A 20,217-nucleotide genomic window follows, 5' to 3' on the forward strand; every position below is an offset into this window, starting at 1 on the left:
TGTTACAGCTTCCATTAATCCCATTTACGACGCCAGTTCTCAATTAACTAAATGGTTATAAGCGTTGTCCCATCTTAAGACCACCCAATTACTTATCCGGTATCTATTGGTGTTTCTGAACGTTGACCTTCAAAACACATCTGCCGTTTACCGAGATAGATGCTAGGTACTTATGTTTGAAAGGCAGGAGTAGTCCGAGGGATGCTGATAATGGACGCTGGCGTTTTAGTGGCTATTGTACTGGCTACACAGAGATACTGAACCGTACCTGCGTTATATAGACCTGCTAAGTTGTAGCTTTAACACGGGTAGTCATTAGCTTCCATTACAGGTGTTGGTGGTGCTCCATCAAGCATCTTTGTGATGTTTATCGTCATAATCATCGTAACTGTTGTCATGTTACCATGCAACATAACCGTCGTGTACCAACGTCATCACCATCGTCGTCGTCATCGTCAGTCATTGTCATCGTCGTCAATCATCATCATCATCATCACCATCATATTCATCGTCATCGTCGTCGTCAGTAATCATCACCACCATCATCGTCGTCAGTCGTCATTACTGTTCTAAATATCACTACCATTATCATCAACATGATCATCTTTATCTTTATATCCACCGCCATCATTATCATCATTATCAGGTACCCTAGTGTTTCAGGCTCCAGTGTTTGGTGTGCAGAGTCACTTCCCTTAGGCTGATCAGGATCCACTAATTGTTGGTTCGAATAAAACTTCCGTCTCAGTCATTTTTCACTTTAAGCATTCTAACGTCTTGAGGAATGATTCACGAAAGCCCACTTTTACTTATTTTCTCTTTACTTTATTTATTATTTTATTTAAAACTTTCGAGTTTGGTTCCTATAATTTAAATTGTTTTCAAATATTTTCACTTTTAGTTTCAATGTCTCGCAATTTATGTTTTGAAATTTCTGTTTTCCGTATTTGTATCATTTTCTGTATAATTTCAATTACTGTTATTTTCTGCAAATATCCGTTATTCTTTTCCTGACATTGTCTTTTTTTAAAATCAATATGATAATTTGACAAAAAAGGCCAGAAAGGTCGATTATTATATTAATATTGATAAAACTAATTTATTCAAAAAATGTCCAAGACATCTTGAATGATCGTGAAAAATATTACAATGTAGAGATTATTGCTCAGCAATAGCATGACACTATCGCAAATATTTCACCCGTATACATCGACATGATGAATATTTGATCTGTATTCCTCAAAAAAATAGGATGAATATATATAATGACCTTTATTCTACAGCAGTATGGTGGTTATTTAACCCGTTTACAACAATAACATGAATATGTGATCCGTATTCCACGAGAACATGCTCAATACTTGACTTGTATTCAACAACAATTAGGTCAAAGTTTGACTTGTATTCAACAATAAGATGAATATCTCACTAGTATCCCACAACAATTAGGTCAATATTTGAATAGTATTACAAAACAATACGTTGAATATTGCCTTGTATTCATCAACAATAAGATGAATATCTCACTTGTATCCCACAACAATTAGGTCAATATTTGATTAGTATTCAACAACAGTAAGTTGAATATTGACTTGTATTCATCAACAATAAGATGAATATTTCACTAGTTTTCCACAACAATTAGGTCAATATTTGAGTAGTATTCAACAACAGTAAGTTGAATATTGACTTGTATTCATCAACAATAAGATGAATATCTCACTTGTATCCCACAACAATTAGGTCAATATTTCAGTAGTATTCAACAACAGTAAGTTGAATATTGACTTGTATTCATCAACAATAAGATGAATATTTCACTAGTTTTCCACAACAATTAGGTCAATATTTGAGTAGTATTACACAACAATAAGCCCACAAGGAGCTAAACAGTAGTCCCAGTTCGTCAACACGGTCGAGCAAGCGTGTGTATGTGTTTGTGTGTGGATACACGTGTGCGTGCGTGCGTGTGTGCCAGCTTGTGTATGAGATCAGACTTACCGTGTCTAGGTTATCTTTCTGCTTGTAGTCGAACCCCTGTGCCAGCTTCTCCTTGAAGCTCTCCATGATCTCCGCGTGACGAGCCATGTCTGTCGCCAGAATCAGCATTGTGATTCCCTGTCAAACATACACAACACATGCAGCGCCAGGGAAACATACACGACACATGGAGTGAGTGACACAGTTGGAATATTCAAGCAATATCACGGCAGGGACACCAGAAATGAGCTTCACACACGATTATACCTGGGATGCCTTGATATTAAGGCGATTTGTTGTTGTTGGCATAAAAGGATTAAAGGATAAAGAGACGGAATTCCTGCAGATTAGAGGAAACCTACTTGTGTGTTTCGGATTAAAATGTATAAACACAACTTGTCTGTTTTGAATTACATGATCTGAGGGCGACTCTTTCTTGCAGATTAAAGTGAGTATGGTTTTACGCCGCTTTTAGCAATATTCCAGCAATATCACGGCGGGGGACACCGGTACCCATGTGGGAAATCGAACCCGGGTCTTCGGCGTGACGAGCGAACGCTTTAACCACTAAGCCACCCAACCGCACCCTTACAAACAAAGGCCGTAATGGCTACCTATACGTGTTAGGGTGAACTGTTTAAATGTTTACTGAAACATACCGCCCGTATCCTCTTAAACGTGTCCTTGTCCACGTTAGCGAAGATGTTACACTCTGGGTTTGAGAGTATCTGGAAAGCGACGGCACAGTGGTGATTCTCCAAGGGGGAGATATCATTGTATCGGATGGCCAGCTCGGTGCGGGCGTTGATTTGATATCTGCAGTAGAAAATATACATTCATAAACCTCTCACACTGCAAGAAGCAAGCACACTACTCGTGTTACACAGTCACGAAATACAAACTAGGATACAAATACACCTATCCTTATCCATTGGGCGTCTGACGCCAGATACTAAAGAGTGAGTGAGTTCAGTTTTATGCCGCTTTAAGCAATTTTCCAGCCATATCACGGCGGGGACACCAGTAATGGTTTTTTACACATTTTACCCATGTGGGGAATCGAACACGGATCTTCGGCATGACGACCGAACGCTAAAACCACTAGCCCAAGAGACAAATTGAATTTAAATAGAAACCTGGTCAGCTACAACCGTTATAAGATTTATGTGTTCTGACAGGTACAAGTAAATGGTTTTCCAACCAAACTACTGATGTTACAAAATCCAGAGTTTCGGGCACTGATGCTCAAGAAGACAAAGTCTTGAGATAAATGTCATGTGCTCTAATCCCCAAGACTGATGCCAAACACCGTGACAGTATGTCTGGTGGCCCAGGGTCACGTGGACGAGAGGTTTGGGGTTCACGTGCTGATTTCCTGACCATAGGTCTCTGTAGGAGACGTGCCTGAGAGTCGGCTCTAAGCCAGAGGCATCGGGGAGTGTTCACACTTCTAGTGTTTCAAACTGTTGATCTAATGGAACAACGGAACTCAGGGCAATGTTATAATGTGTCACCATGGTGACCGTGTAGTAACGTTTGACAGCGTTTGCAGTCTGTTTGTGAAATCATATTTTCATATGTATAGTTTCTTTTGCTTTTAATTTGTTCAATGAAACTACCTCAAAGCAAACGGTACGTTCCAAGTTCAATCAGCCTGATTGACAAAAGGCTTGAGTAACGAATCATTATAATTAACAGTCCGTTTGATTCATTTGAGACCGATGAATTGCCTACTAACACAAAATCTAATAAATGCAACAAAACCAAATTTTGCACAGTCACATGAAATCGACAGACCAACTCTGATGATTTGTCTCATAATTTTGGACACCCGAATAAAAAAGTTGTTCAACAAACGATCATTATTTTGTTGTCAGTAATCAACAATCAACAAGCGCGTGCCATGAAATTTCAATTTCACACGTGCAACTTGCACACCTGGTTGTTCTGCCAGCAAGTGGTCCACCCCCAACCCCCCACCCTCGTAAAATAAGGAAGCGTGACAACAAAATAATGATCGTTTGTTAAACACTTTTAACAAATTCAAAATTACGAGACAAATCGTCAGAGTTGGTCTGTCGATTTCATGTGACTGTGCAACACTGTAGTGTTTTGTTTTACATGCAAACCTTCCTTAAACGGAATGCCTCAAAGTATGGTTTTCCTGACTCATGGGGTTGCACTTTATCGTGATGGGTAGATTGTATCCCTAGCTCCCATTGGGAACAGGTTTGGAATCCGGGTTCCCTTGCAACACATGTGGAAAGAAGGGACCTAATGGATTGGCTTCATACCCATCAGCCTTGATCGATTTTAAAAACGATCACTGGATTATCTGGTCAACAGTCATTAACGCCTCGGAGTCTTGAAGGTGGGATAACGCTGGTCGCTAAGAAACACACTCACATGATAAATGAAATTAAATAAATAAATAAATAAATGAATGAATGAATGAATGAATGAATGAATGAATGAATGAATGAATGAATGAATTATTAATAAAATACGACCTATTTTTTAGGCCTTCTATTCTTCAAATCATAGCTTCATGTAACAACCTTGAAAACATCCAATAATGACAAAATGTTTGATGAAAATAATTGCCCTTTGATGAATCCCGGGACAAACTGGGTCAAGGCTGCAGTCGCCGGTCCGTCTTTTAGATTGATCCGAACAACAAATGAGATGAGACCAATTTATATATGACGTCCGCGGTAGGTTCATGGGAACACTATGTCTAGAATGTGTGAATCGTAGCGTAAGATGGTTTGATGTCATCGTTTGTCTCGTCTTTCAGTCTTCCCGATGGTATGGTATTGTGATGAGAGACATGTAATGGTCAAAACGGAGAAGCCTGTTAACAAACCTGCGAGGGATGCATCGGTAACTGACAAAGCTACAAGGAGATAGTGCCGCCACAGTTAGTGTAACCTACCTTTACAACGAACACGCTTATTACAAAGTAACGGATATAATTGTATTTTTTGCATCTGCCACTTGATGTAGATTACATTCAAAGTAAGTGTAACGACCTACGGTTACAAGGAACTAAAATTAATGGTCCCTTTGAGTTCGACATAACCGTAGTTTAGTGAGCGGGCTTTGTCACCTTGGCGCAACTTTCCCGATTTCCCTGATCGCTCATAACGTTAGAATTTCGATACAACGACACCTACACATTACAAACAACGGCGCCTATACGTTACATACAACGGCGCCTATAAGTTACATACAACGGCGCCTACACGTTACATACAACGGCGCCTACACGTTACATACAACGGCGCGTACACGTTACATACAACGGAGCGTACACGTTACATACAACGGCGCCTACACGTTACATACAACGGCGCGTACACGTTACATACAACGGCGCCTATACGTTACATACAACGGCGCCTATACCTTACATACAACGGCGCCTATACCTTACATTCAACGTAGCCTATACATACAACGGAGCTATACGTTACATACATGCGCAACGTTAGATGCAACGGAGCCTACACGTTACATACAACGGAGCCTTCACATTACATACAACGGAGCGTACACGTTACATTCAACGTCGCCTATACCTTACATACAACGTCGCCTATACGTTACATACAACGTCGCCTATACGTTACATACAACGGCGCCTACACATTACATTCAACGTCGCCTATACGTTACATTCAACGTCGCCTATACGTTACATACAACGTCGCCTATACGTTACATACAACGGCGCCTACACTTTAGATACAACGGCGCCTACACTTGTTGTAACACTGATCACTGGATTGTCTGGTGTAGACTCGATTATTTACAGGCCGCCGCCATATAGCTGGAATATTGCTGAGTGTGGCGTAAAACAACCAACCAACCAATATTGTAACACACACGTGAAGAATTGGTCCTCACAAACCCATGCTAGGCGACTAACGGGATCGGTTGGTCAGCAGAACTGTGACGATATATCGTAGTACCGATAATCGTGATACTTTATCTGACGATAAATATATAGATACTTGTTTTCGTATCGTGATATGCATCGTTGACCTTAAACTTGTTAATTCTCACTAGAAATTGACGGTAATGTCAAAATTTGTACTGTTACTTGCTATGAAAATATACTTTTTAAAAGAAAATAACTAAAGACAGCATATCGTGATATACATCGAATCGAATCGTATCGTTCAAAGACATCGCGATACGTATAGTATCGTGAAAGTCTGTATCGTCACACCTCTGGTCAGTGCAACGCTCGGGGAAGGAGGATAGAGCATTGCTACTTGCTGATTTGTTTGCGCAATCGATGTTCATGAAATTGATCACTGGATTGTCAGGCCCAGGAAACTTTATGACATAGACAACATTGCAGGAAGTGGCTCACGTGTTGTTGTATCCGGGGTGATCGAGATCGTGGCAGACTGCTGCAGTCAGCAGGATACCCAGATCCTCCCTGGCCATGTGGTCCCATAGTCGACACAGCTGGATCATCCCGTACATCATCTGGGACACGCAGAAACAGTGGCGGAAGTTGTGGAACGGGTTGTTCCGATAGTTCTCCTGCACACACAGCTGAAAAGACAGACATTCAGATATAGTGGGATAAAACCGGATTGTTTCGACATCAGTCGGAATTCCGATGTACCATTCGTAACTACATTTTGTACTCGTCCCTTTCCGTAACCTGAAAGAAGACTCGTACCCATCTCGTAGTCCGGCGGAAGAAATATTCCCCCAGCCAATCAGAATGCGCGTATGTAGAGAAGCAATTAGGTCAAATAGTTAGTTGAAATAATTTTCATTTCGGCTTGCATAATTTTTTCCCCAGACACTTCAAGTATATTTTAATTATTGCATAGTCCTCCTGGGTTTCCTGAATTTTTATAACCAGGATGTATTAACATTATGGCGTAGGAAAGTAGTTAAGCATGTTAAACATACCATTTGAGGTAATTTCCTTGGCGTAGATGCCATGTTTGTTTTCCTAGTAAACGAGAGTAACATGCCCTTGAAAATAGTTCAGCGGCTAGACTATTTCTTTCTCTCTGCGCTTTTGCGCTCAGACAGAGTCAAGTTCAGTAAAATGGCTACGAGAGGGGTGCGAGTCTTCTTTCAGGTTACGGGAAGGGACGAGTAGTTACGAATGTTCCAGTGTACTGTCAACGGCGTCTGGCTTCTTCGAAAGTGGAAAAAGATGTTCTTGTTGAACAAAAGCTTCGCAGAGTTCGCTTCCTTCCAAGTCATTCCACAATTTATATAGACCCTTGTTGCCATGCGTTTCCCGTTAATAAGTCGGATCAGGGCAAAATATCATCAAGTTCAGTTTCAAATCAGCAAACATCTCGAAATGCATCGTATTTTTTCGAGATCGTTCTCTTTTTCCACAGGAATTTCATTACATTTTGCAATTGCGTTAGTATCGAATGTATTTAAGCACAGGCGGTTGACTTTTCATCTATCCTTTTGGCCTTTTTTAGCAATTCTCCCAAGACAAAAATACATGGTATATTTTCTTTATTCGTGACCCGAGTAATTAGGTGATCAATATTCACAGTCACTAAACCAAGCTGGTTTGTACCCCTGTCTGTACCTATACTCGTCTCTGTGTCTGTACTCGTGTGTCTGTGTCTGTGCTCGTCTCTGTGTCTGTACTCGTGTGTCTGTGTCTGTGCTCGTCTCTGTGTCTGTACTCGTGTGTCTGTGTCTGTGCTCGTCTGTGTCTGTACTCGTGTGTCTGTGTCTGTGTTCGTCTCTGTGTCTGTGTCTGTATCTGTGCTCGTCTCTGTGTCTGTACTCGTGTGTCTGTGTCTGTGTTCGTCTCTGTGTCTGTGTCTGTACTCGTGTGTCTGTGTCTGTGTTCGTCTCTGTGTCTGTATCTGTCCTCGTCTCTGTGTCTGTGTCTGTACTCGAGTGTCTGTGTCTGTATCTGTCCTCGTCTGTGTCTGTATCTGTACTCGTCTCCGTGTCTGTGTCTGTACTCTAGTGTCTGTGTCTGTATCTGTACTCGTGTGTCTGTGTCTGTATCTGTACTCGTGTGTCTGTGTCTGTATCTGTACTCGTGTGTCTGTGTCTGTATCTGTACTCGTGTGCCTGTGTCTGTATCTGTGCTCGTCTCTGTGTCTGTATCTGTAATCGTCTCTGTGTCTGTATCTGTACTCTGTGTCTGTGTCTGTATCTGTGTCTGTGTCTGTATCTGTCCTCGTCTGTGTCTGTATCTGTCCTCGTCTCCGTGTCTGTGTCTGTACTCGTGTGTCTGTGTCTGTATCTGTACTCGTGTGTCTGTATCTGTACTCGTCTCTGTGTCTGTATCTGTAATCGTCTCTGTGTCTGTATCTGTGCTCGTGTGTCTGTGTCTGTATCTGTACTCGTGTGTCTGTGTCTGTATCTGTACTCGTGTGTCTGTGTCTGTATCTGTGCTCGTGTGTCTGTGTCTGTATCTGTGCTCGTGTGTCTGTGTCTGTATCTGTACTCGTGTGTCTGTGTCTGTATCTGTACTCGTGTGTCTGTGTCTGTATCTGTGCTCGTGTGTCTGTGTCTGTATCTGTGCTCGTGTGTCTGTGTCTGTATCTGTACTCGTGTGTCTGTGTCTGTACTCGTGTGCCTGTGTCTGTATCTGTGCTCGTGTGTATGTGTCTGTATCTTTAATCGTCTCTGTGTCTGTATCTGTGCTCGTCTCTGTGTCTGTATCTGTAATCGTCTCTGTCCCTGTACTCGTGTGCCTGTGTCTGTGTCTGTACTCGTGTGGCTATGTCTGTATCTGTACTCGTGTGGCTGTGTCTGTATCTGTCCTCGTCTCTGTGTCTGTACTCGTGTGTCTGTGTCTGAACCTTCTGTGTCTGAGCCTATATGTGTCTGAACCTTCTGTGCCTGAGCCTATATGTGTCTGAACCTTCTGTGCCTGAGCCTATATGTGTCTGAACCTTCTGTGACTGAGCCTATATGTGTCTGAACCTTCTGTGACTGAACCTGTATGTGTCTGAACCTCTGTGTCTGAGTCTGTATGTGCCTGAACCTTCTGTGTCTGAGCCTGTATGTGTCTGAACCTTCTGTGTCTGAGCCTGTATGTGTCTGAACCTTCTGTGTCTGAGTCTGTATGTGTCTGAACCTTCTGTGTCTGAGCCTGTATGTGTCTGAACCTTCTGTGTCTGAGCCTGTATGTGTCTGAACCTTCTGTGTCTGAGTCTGTATGTGTCTGAACCTTCTGTGTCTGAGTCTGTATGTGTCTGAACCTTCTGTGTCTGAGTCTGTATGTGTCTGAACCTTCTGTGTCTGAGTCTGTATGTGTCTGAACCTTCTGTGTCTGAGCCTGTATGTGTCTGAACCTTCTGTGTCTGAGTCTGTATGTGTCTGAACCTTCTGTGTCTGAGCCTGTATGTGTCTGAACCTTCTGTGTCTGAACCTTCTGTGTCTGAGTCTGTATGTGTCTGAACCTTCTGTGTCTGAGCCTGTATGTGTCTGAACCTTCTGTGTCTGAACCTGTATGTGTCTGAACCTTCTGTGTCTGAGCCTGTATGTGCTTGAACCTTCTGTGTCTTAGTCTGTATGTGTCTGAACCTTCTGTGTCTGAGTGTATGTTTCTGAACCTTCTGTGTCTGAGTCTGTATGTGTCTGAACCTTCTGTGTCTGAGTCTGTATGTGTCTGAACCTTCTGTGTCTGAGTCTATGTGTATGAACCTTCTGTGTCTGAGCCTGTATGTGTCTGAACCTTCTGTGTCTGAGTCTGTGTGTGCCTGAACCTTCTGTGTCTGAGTCTGTATGTTTCTGAACCTTCTGTGTCTGAGTCTGTATGTGTCTGAACCTTCTGTGTCTGAGCCTGTATGTGTCTGAACCTTCTGTGTCTGAGTCTGTATGTATCTGAACCTTCTGTGTCTGAGTCTGTATGTGTCTGAACCTTCTGTGTCTGAACCTTCTGTGTCTGAACCTTCTGTTTCTGAGTCTGTATGTGTCTGAACCTTCTGTGTCTGAGTCTGTAAGTGTCTGAACCTTCTGTGTCTGAATCTGTATGTGTCTGAACTTTCTGTGTCTGAGTCTGTATGTGCCTGAACCTTCTGTGTCTGAGTCTGTATGTGTCTGAGTCTGTATGTGTCTGAACCTTCTGTGTCTGAGTCTGTATGTTTCTGAACCTTCTGTGTCTGAGTCTGTATGTTTCTGAACCTTCTGTGTCTGAGTCTGTATGTGTCTGAACCTTCTGTGTCAGAATCTGAGTTTCAAACCGTGATATGTGTGTGTGCCTGTCACTGAGGCTACTCACCAGCCACCTCTTGAGGGTGATGGGGTTGATGCTGAACTCCTTCACCAGGCCCAGCTCATGGTACATGTGCTCCAACAGGCTCAGCATCTGTACAACATAGTATCACCACCTAAACCACACTGTAACTCTGACCACGTGTACAATAATTGTTTAATGTATACCACCTTTAACACCCACATCGACAACCAGAACTTGTTCAACACACACCACCCACGCTGTAAAATTATGCATCTATTCAGCACACGCTGTGTAACATTATGCATCTATACAACACACTCTCTGTAACATTGTGCATCTGTACAACACACACTGTAACTTTGTGCATCCATACAATACACGCTCTGTAACATTGTGCATGTATACAACAGACACTCTGTAACATTGTGCATCTATACAACATACACTGTAACATTGTGCATCCATACAACACACTCTCTGTAACATTGTGCATCTATACAACACACACTGTAACATTGTGCGTCTGTACAGTACACACTCTGTAACATTGTGCATGTATACAACAGACGCTCTGTAACATTATGCATCTATACAACACACACTCTGTAACATTGTACATTTGTACAACACACACTCTGTAACATTATGCATCTTTACAACACACACTCTGTAACATTGTACATATATACAACACACAATCTGTAACACTGTACATCTATACAACTCACACTGTAACATTGTACATTTATACAACACACACTGTAACATTTTACAGCTATTCAACACACACTGTAACATTGTACTTCTATACAACACACACATGGTAACATTGTACATCTATACAAGACACACACTGTAACATCGTACATCTATACAACACACTGTAACATTGTACATCTATACAACACACACTCTGTAACATTGTACTTCTATACAACACACACTCTGTAACATTGTGCATCTATACAACACACACTGTAACATTGTACATCTATACAACACACTGTAACATTGTACATCTATACAACACACACTCTGTAACATTGTGCATCTATACAAGACACACTGTAACATTGTACATCCATACAACACACTGTAACATTGTGCATCTATACAACACACACTCTGTAACATTGTACATCTATACAACACACACTCTGTAACATTGTGCATCTATACAACACGCACTGTAACATTGTACATCTATACAACACACTGTAACATTGTGCATCTATACAACACACTGTAACATTGTACATCTATACAACACACTGTAACATTGTGCATCTATACAACACACTGTAACATTGTACATCTATACAACGCACTGAAACATTGTGCATCTATACAACACACACTCTGTAACATTGTACATCTATACAACACACTGTAACATTGTGCATCTATACAACACACTGTAACATTGTACATCTATACAACACACTGTAACATTGTATATCTATACAACACACACTCTGTAACATTGTACTTCTATACAACACACACTCTATAACATTGTGCATCTTTACAACACACATCACCCACAGTGTAACATTGTTCATCTGTTCAGGTATACCTCAATGGTTCAGTCATGAAAATTCAGAAAAGCTTCTTATACGGTCCCTTACCTCGTTAGGCTCCCAATGCCACATGTCGAATGTCGGCTGTTTCAGGTAATCCACTGTCTCCTGGGATAGTGTGTACTGAGGGCAGATTTCAGAGGGACCGTGTCAATAATAGTCATAATAATCAGGAGACATCACTGCACTTTAAACAAAGGGACTGGCATCTAAACCATTCCACGCAAAACATGGTTCTTCTTCGCAAAGACTTTCCCCTGGATAGTTGCGACACAAAAAGGCAAACCTTTTCCTAGCTAGATAATTGTCCGCCTTTAAAACACATTTCCGACATGAAGGTAAGAGAAACATGATTGATTCAATTACCTTTCGCTAAACTATTTCTTTTATCAAGGCCTTTGTCGGTGGTCGAAATAAAGTTGAGTTAATCTGAACTCTGTTTCTCTGATATTGCCGGTTAGGATATAGGGTTTACAGATTATATATTTTTTCCTTTATATCAGACGTGACACGAAAGCTAATCATTTCTTAGCGTTTACATGAGAACAAAGTCACAAATTTGTTGGATCCTCAAACAAGTAATAACAAATATAACACAATTGGGGGAATTGTGTCAGAAAGGTCTGTCAGATGGTTGTGGCTGGGATACGAGACTACTTACATTAAAAGGTCATTTAAGAGTGAGTGAGTTTAGTTTTACGACGCACTCAGCAATATTCCAGCTATATGACGGTGGTCGGTAAATAATCGAGTCTGGACCAGACAATCCAGTGATCAACAGCATGAGCATCGATCTACGCAATTGGGATACAATGACATGTGGGTCAACCAAGTCAGCGAGCCTGACCAATCGATCCCGTTAGTCACCTCTTACGACAAACATGTGTTGCTAAAGATCCAATCTAACCCGGACCTTACGGGTAAGGTCATTTAAAAAGACGAATTAGACGTGCTTTAGAGTGCTGCAGAGTTCTGGAGTTTCAGAGATGGCTCCTCATCTTCAAGAACCGCAAGTCACGTGATGCAGGTGATTCCATGTGACCTTTTATATTCTGTATTCATAAATATGTATATGTTTTGTCAGAAAGGTGGAATTTTCAACAGAATGTCAGATTGTAGCTGCACCTGTTGCACCATCAACCATTTGCGCGTCATTATATGATTCGAGCAATGCTATTGCACCAGGATTCGAACTCAACATGAAAGGTTTCTTACACGCAAGAGGGACGCAACACAAGGTACTGCGTTGACTCAGAAGACTTGGCCGCCAATGGCGGAACTGATCATATCAATATACATAACAACGATATCGAAGATGAATACAAACATGGATAAAACTCTTTAGAACAATCAACAAGGTCATAGGGATACTCTACACATGCACAGCGACGTCCTTCACCTTTTCCTGGCTTCAAAAACTGTTTGGTTTCCCTACACCCAAACAGTTTAAAGAATGTACACGTGTGAACTCAAAATGGGATTTTCACAGAAATAATATACACTCACAACCACAGTTAAACCTTCAATACGAGAGGTTCGTGAAAACCCCATTTTGAATCACGTGACGCGTGATATAGACTGGTATCCTACTTCCGCTCAGTTACTAAGGCAACTGCGATAAAAAACATGACATAAATAAAAAAAACAGCTACATTATTTCAAGCGCTACATGGACATGTATCGAGAAAAAAAGGATAAAAAATATCTTTAGGGATCTTTTCATGAAACCTGTGTTATGAACCTTCACCACATAAAATTATACAAAACGACTCCTGAGTTTTTTTCAGCATATTTCAAAAATAAGTGCAATTTTGTAAAAAAACAACAACAGTTTACTTGAATAATTCTGTAAGTAATCAACACAGATCAGCATATTTTTCAAATTCTTTTTGAACATCAGATGTACAACTTGGACCTCTTTCCCTTCAGCGCCGCCATGTAGCTGGAATATTGCTGAGTGCGGCGTAAAACTAAACTCACTCACTGACTCTTTCCCTTCAGAGTATTGCTTACAAAGCACAGATGTTTGCGCATATCTTACAGCATACAAAAAGAGATAACACCGGTTTATCCATGCATTGAAGACAGGGTGCCAGTCTCTGAGTGCCATTGCTGGGCGGCGGAAAAGGCGCGGAAATTGTCACCTATTTTCGTTACCTTCTCATACATCGGAGGCGATTTGGCTCGGGACAAGTTCTTGTCTGTCGGTGGCACCTCGCTGGGAAGAACAGAGTGACTCAAAAACATAGTCGCAGGTTGCGTTCGGGTCAACCACCAGAGAAATGTGGAAGCGATCTGTGCAAGCATTTTGAGTCATCTAACAATAATTATGAAAACGTTGCTTAATATTTACGAATGTTCAGTATGTAAACACAGATGACTCAAACTGTAAACACAGATCACCCCAACCCAACCGCTTTGGTTTCTGAACCAGGAGAACGGGTCGCCCGAATACGACCACCTGGTGGATTTTCTGGACAGGGGCTTATTTGTTTGGGTCGTGTAGAATCCCTTGATTGACAGGATAGAAACAAACGTGCAGGGTCATGAAGACACTCGTCGTGCTAAAACTGCAGTTCAGAGAATCAAGAAAACGACACTGAAAGTTTCAAATTCCAGAGGCAAGATGAAAAAGCACTTTTTCCAAACTAAAATACGAAATATGACTCTTTCAACATATTACGATTACATTTTTTTAAAGGTGTGGAATGTTCTGGAAAGTATAATAAAGATAGCAACATGTGTTTACATACGAGTTCTTTACTTTTGAATTTTCCTGAAATTCAGTCTTTTCCGGCCATCTTTTCGCGTTCCTTCTACATTTGTAAAAGCTGCTTTCATCCAGTGTTATGGCCTTAAACAGTTACTTTCAGTGTTAGTGTGTTCTTGTTCCAACTAAACGTGACGAAGCAGCCATGTTCTGAGTATATTTTCGACATCCAATATGACTAATTCTTAATGGAAAAATATTACATTATAAATGATATCATAGATTAAAGGGTTCTCTGAAGATGGCTGCTTTGGAACGTAAGTAACATCTGATGACACGTGACAAATCGAGCATCCGTGATTGGCTAAGTGTGTCGACAGGGACCTTGTTTACCTTCGGATATGTGGGAACATCTCTCTTCAAGCTGATTTTCTTTTCGTCGCTCAAATAACTATAAAAACGATCGAGATTGTTATCACAGGGACAAGGCCGGCTAGGAGAAGTGTGCGAACAGATACACTAATAATGGGTGGCTAAAACTAAAACTGACAAAAAATGACGGTGGGTAGACCATTGACAATAATATCCATTCTCAAGAAAAGGGGCCTTAAGGTATTTAAAGAAGGATTAATTAAGCTAGGGGTCAAATTGCAAACGAAACAGCGAAACCTCGTTAAACCGCACTCGGTGGATTCAGAACGATTTAGTCCTGACCTCGATAATCCGCACCCCTCAGTTTATGGACCGTTGCTATTGGCAACATCCATCTGATTCGTTTATCCGGGCGATACATGCCGGATTAACGGGGTTTCAATGTATATGGGTACGTAACATATAGAACATTGGTTGTTATAATTCGAAAGCATTAATTAATAATTGCTACAGGGTTGAATGTATTTTCACCCGTTAGAAATGAACTACGTAGACAGTGCGTTGTTGTATTTGACACGATGAGCTTATGTTTCAGAAGTCAAAGCCTAGATGCCACCCCAAATTAGGGCCTTCTTGGACCATCAGACTCCCCAATACGTAATTGCACCGAAATTCAGCATTCTGAGTGACATGACATTTTAAAGGCCAAATAAAGAGAATGATAAATGTTCAAGTGAGTATGAAATTTTCACTTATTCACCTCTACATGATTCTTAGGTGGAATGCTACTTAATTGAACTCCAAACTACCGGACAAAACAAAGGATACACCTAACTTTAATAGAGTGAGTGAAATCAATTTTACGCCGCTTTTAGCAATATTCCAGCAATATGATGGTGGAGGACACCAGAATTGGGCTTAACACATTGTACCCATGTGGGGAATCGAACCCGGGAAATCGGCGTGACGAACGAACGCTTTAACCACTAGGCTACCAAATACCCGAGTTTAATAGAGCTTAAAATTGAAACAAGACAAGAAATGATTCTTCGACAAGGCTGTGTTTGATACACATATGATAGCTGTGTTTTGGGGCTTTAACTTTGTTGTGTTTCGGCGACTGTTTTCAGCCTAATAATGTTTGGAAACCTCAATAATGCTTTGGTTATATCTAATTATCAAGTGTATATTTTCTTTCACCCGGCAGTCTATAGTCATGCAACAACATGGCTTAAATAGTCTATAACAGTAAATTCATTTTAAGAGTGATGGAGTGGTGTTTAACGCCGCCTAAAGCAGTATTTCAGTTATATCACGGCCTCTAAGTCCACATGAAAGCCACAAACGACACATTCACGTGGAAAATGTGGAAACTGACCCACCAAGAATTATGATCAGAATTAATTAAGGTTTTGAATCAGCGGATCCTGACAGAAGCAAGGGAGGCAATACCCATACTCTCGGGTACAATCGACCCCTGTCAAGCTTCGAACAAAAGTAACATACAATGCCACGAGAGGCTCCGTTACTCGTTCTTTGTACAGGTATCGAATTTGCATGTCAATTAAGGTACTTGTTTTTTATTAGACTGGTACTTTGTTGCAGCAGTGCAGTGCCAGGTAGGACGTGGCCTACCTCATTTTGTTCAAGTCAACGTACTTCTTCTGTGCGTTCCAGATCTGGTCCTTGATATCGGAGATGTCTCGCTTGCACTTCTCTATCTCCACAGCTTTAAGTCCCTCCACTACTTAGAACAAGAGACGTTAAAGTCAACAATCCACCGCCCAAGCCCGCTTCACCACCGTCCACCCTGCTAACACCCCTGCTAACACCCCTGCCTCCCCACCGACACGCCAACACACACACAGACAAGGAGCTACGTTACTCTCCTTCTCCAACCCACACCCTAGCCTTAAAAACAAACACAGACAAGGAGCTACGTTACTCTCCTTCTCCAACCCACACCCTAGCCTTAAATACACACACACACACACACACAGAGCTACGTTACTCTCCTTCTCCAACCCACACCCTAGCCTTAAATACACACAGAGAGAGCTACGTTACTCTCCTTCTCCAACCCACACCCTAGCCTTAAATACACAGAGAGAGAGAGCTACGTTACTCTCCAACCCACACCCTAGCCTTAAATACACACAGAGAGAGCTACGTTACTCTCCTTCTCCAACCCACACCCTAGCCTTAAATACACACACACAGAGCTACGTTACTCTCCTTCTCCAACCCACACCCTAGCCTTAAATACACAGAGAGAGAGATACTACGTTACTCTCCTTCTCCAACCCACACCCTAGCCTTAAATACACACACAGAGAGAGCTACGTTACTCTCCTTCTCCAACCCACACCCTAGCCTTAAATACACACACAGAGAGAGAGCTACGTTACTCTCCTTCTCCAACCCACACTCTAGCCTTAAATACACACACAGAGAGCTAGCTACGTTTACTCTCTCTTCTCCAACCCACACCCTAGCCTTAAATACACAGAGAGAGAGAGCTACGTTACTCTCCTTCTCCAACCCACACCCTAGCCTTAAATACACAGAGAGCTACGTTACTCTCCTTCTCCAACCCACACCCTAGCCTTAAATACACACAGAGAGAGAGCTACGTTACTCTCCTTCTCCAACCCACACCCTAGCCTTAAATACACACAGAGAGAGCTACGTTACTCTCCTTCTCCAACCCACACCCTAGCCTTAAATACACACACACAGAGCTACGTTACTTCTTCCTCTCCAACCCACACCCTAGCCTTTAACAGAGAGAGACACACCCTAGAGATACAGAGAGCTACGTTACTCTCCTTCTCCAACCCACACCCTAGCCTTAAATACACACAGAGAGCTACGTTACTCTCCTTCTCCAACCCACACCCTAGCCTTAAATACACACAGAGAGAGAGCTACGTTACTCTCCTTCTCCAACCCACACCCTAGCCTTAAATACACACACACAGAGAGCTACGTTACTCTCCTTCTCCAACCCACACCCTAGCCTTAAATGCACACAGAGAGAGCTACTTTACTCTCCAGATCTCTTGCGGGTCTAAATAAGTGTGGATTGGGTATCCAAGCTAAACCGGAGGATGGCATAACATGCAGACACACGCTACACACATACGCACGCACGCACGCACTGGTCCGGATATTACGGAAAAACATACATATCCCGTGTCTAAAGGACAAGCACTTTTCTTGTTTCATCACCACAACAATCGAAGAAATATCCATCCCAAATAGATTAACGATCATAGAGTTAAACTGGTTATAGGAAGGTACATACTTTCCATGCGCTTCTCGATGACGTTCAGTCTCTGGTTCAGTTCCGTTTTGAGCTCCTCCATCCTGAAGACCCTGTAAAGAGCACAATCATGGTAAGAACAGCAAAGTTGTACGGTTGCCAACTTCAGAGCGGACCCGCCAAACAGCTGGAATATTGCTGAGTGCGGCGTAAAACTAAACTCCAGCCCATTTCTGGTGTCCCCTATTGCTAAATGTAGTCTCTCAATCAATCAATCAATCAATCAATCAATCACTGTATGGCTAATGTCCTCATTAGAATTATGTTGGGTTTTTTTTATTTTGTTTTGCTTTTAAAAATAATTTTATTGTGAAGAGTTGTGAAGTAACACCGTACTCGCTCCTTTGGACATCGGTGAAAAAAAGGTTGATAACATGACAATATTATCTGTGGCAACAAGCATGCATACTGTTTTGACATAAATAACAGAAATGATATTCATTTGTTCGTATTAGTCGATTTACTGTAGATTCTGTATATCTAAAGTGAATCCTGCAATGTATCTGTTGAGATATATTTAAGATAGCTCGACCACTGTTTGGATGTAGATGGCAAACATGAAATAGCCTGGCAGGTACAGCTACCGATTCAATGCTCACGATATTTTCACGTTCCCAAATAATGTTTATTTAATGTAATGTTTGTATCTACATAAAAATACTTCGTGGTGTTCAAATTTTAAACAAACGCGTCCTTATTGGCTTTCAAATCTTCCTCTTGCACACAGCTTAGCGTTACCTAAGAATCTTATGATATTATTGAAATCGAAAATGTAATTCTCGTTCATAAAAAAAACATGAAAACTGATCATAATGATTTGTAAAATTTCCTTAATTCAGAAATTACGTGTGCCACAAATGCTGATTAATAACAAAGTGCATTTACCCATGTTTATATATCATTCAAAGTATGTCAACATCTGATGTGTTTATAAGATTGAAGTTTTTACGGTGCTCCGATTGTAGGTGCTCTTACGTTTGTTTTGAGTGAGTGAGTTACGTTTTTACGCCGCTTTTAAGAATATTCCAGCAATATCACGACCGGGAACAACAGAAATGGGCTTCACACATTATACCCTTTTGGGGAATCGAACCCGGGTCTTCGGCGTGACGAGCGAACGCTTTAACCACTAGGCTACTCCACCGCCCCTAAGATTTTTGGAGTAGTTCATGCAACACTTAGATGCTTAGAATGTAATCTATAACTGAACACCAACTTGGAAAACGCTATGTTCAAAACTACAAAACAGCACCATCAGAAATATTCTTTGCCTGAGCTAAGAATGTTTTCTATAGGCCAGGGCCTAGATTTTCGAAGCTCTCTTAGCGCTAAGATAGTCTTAAGTGCCATACATTAACATTAACTCACGACTATCTTAGCGCTAAGAGAGCTTCGAAAATCTAGGCCCTGAGGCCTGCTCACAGCGTAAATCGCTCAAGTTCAATTTTTCAAAGTAGAATACCGCGCTACCGGTTGGGCAAGATATGCTCACACTGAAGCGAACAAAGGGTAGTATCACTATTTTGATAGTGTTTCATTAATACATGCTCATTTTACCATCGGAATAATACTATCGACTACGCTTTTAGCAGAGATTTCTAGTGGGTGTGGAAAGGTTTTTGCTCCTGCACTAATGGAACCATCATTGTATTGTAATCACGCGCAACGAATGCTATAATGGCGTTGTTTACTTTAAAGTGGTACGCGGAGAACTTATAAGACGATTATGTTTTCAACTGATAACAGCGCTATTACCTGTGTAATCTATCACAAAACAAAATGATATGTGTTTTTAGATGCCTTAAATTACATGTCTTTTCCTTACCTCAATGGCAATCAAGCTTGAAGACGCACACGCGCACGCGCATGTGCATAAATACATTGATATACCAACATTTTTAACTGAGCAGAAAATGAAATTATACCGTTCAGTAGATTATTAATTTAAAATATCTCATGCCGGTGATATGATATTAAAACAAAATAACTGCAATGGGGCTTAAGCGGCATACAATGCTTGTGCATGCTGAATTTTAGTTAAAAT

The 20,217-nt window shown here is 41.4% G+C and overlaps 1 protein-coding gene across 6 annotated transcripts in view; it reads right to left on the reverse strand.

Moving 5' to 3' along the window:
- LOC124279205 (high affinity cGMP-specific 3',5'-cyclic phosphodiesterase 9A-like) overlaps positions 1-20,217 on the reverse strand; it is a 113,519-nt gene that overhangs the window by 19,484 nt on the left and 73,818 nt on the right. The window contains exons 6-13 of one of the 6 annotated variants that reach the window (XM_046715002.1): positions 18,156-18,226; positions 16,484-16,592; positions 14,870-14,927; positions 11,815-11,889; positions 10,229-10,315; positions 6,362-6,549; positions 2,640-2,796; positions 2,002-2,118 (exon numbers count right to left, since the gene is read on the reverse strand). In XM_046715002.1, the coding sequence (XP_046570958.1) occupies positions 2,002-2,118; positions 2,640-2,796; positions 6,362-6,549; positions 10,229-10,315; positions 11,815-11,889; positions 14,870-14,927; positions 16,484-16,592; positions 18,156-18,226 (862 nt within the window). Of the gene's footprint in view, positions 1-2,001; positions 2,119-2,639; positions 2,797-6,361; positions 6,550-10,228; positions 10,316-11,814; positions 11,890-13,923; positions 13,985-14,869; positions 14,928-16,483; positions 16,596-18,155; positions 18,227-20,217 lie in introns of all 6 variants that reach the window. The other 5 variants (XM_046715003.1, XM_046715004.1, XM_046715001.1 and 2 more) reach the window with 5 other exon arrangements.

Source organism: Haliotis rubra, unplaced genomic scaffold (genome assembly GCF_003918875.1).
Source record: "Haliotis rubra isolate DU_JTF1 unplaced genomic scaffold, ASM391887v1 Scf248, whole genome shotgun sequence".
Classification (NCBI taxonomy): domain Eukaryota; kingdom Metazoa; phylum Mollusca; class Gastropoda; order Lepetellida; family Haliotidae; genus Haliotis; species Haliotis rubra.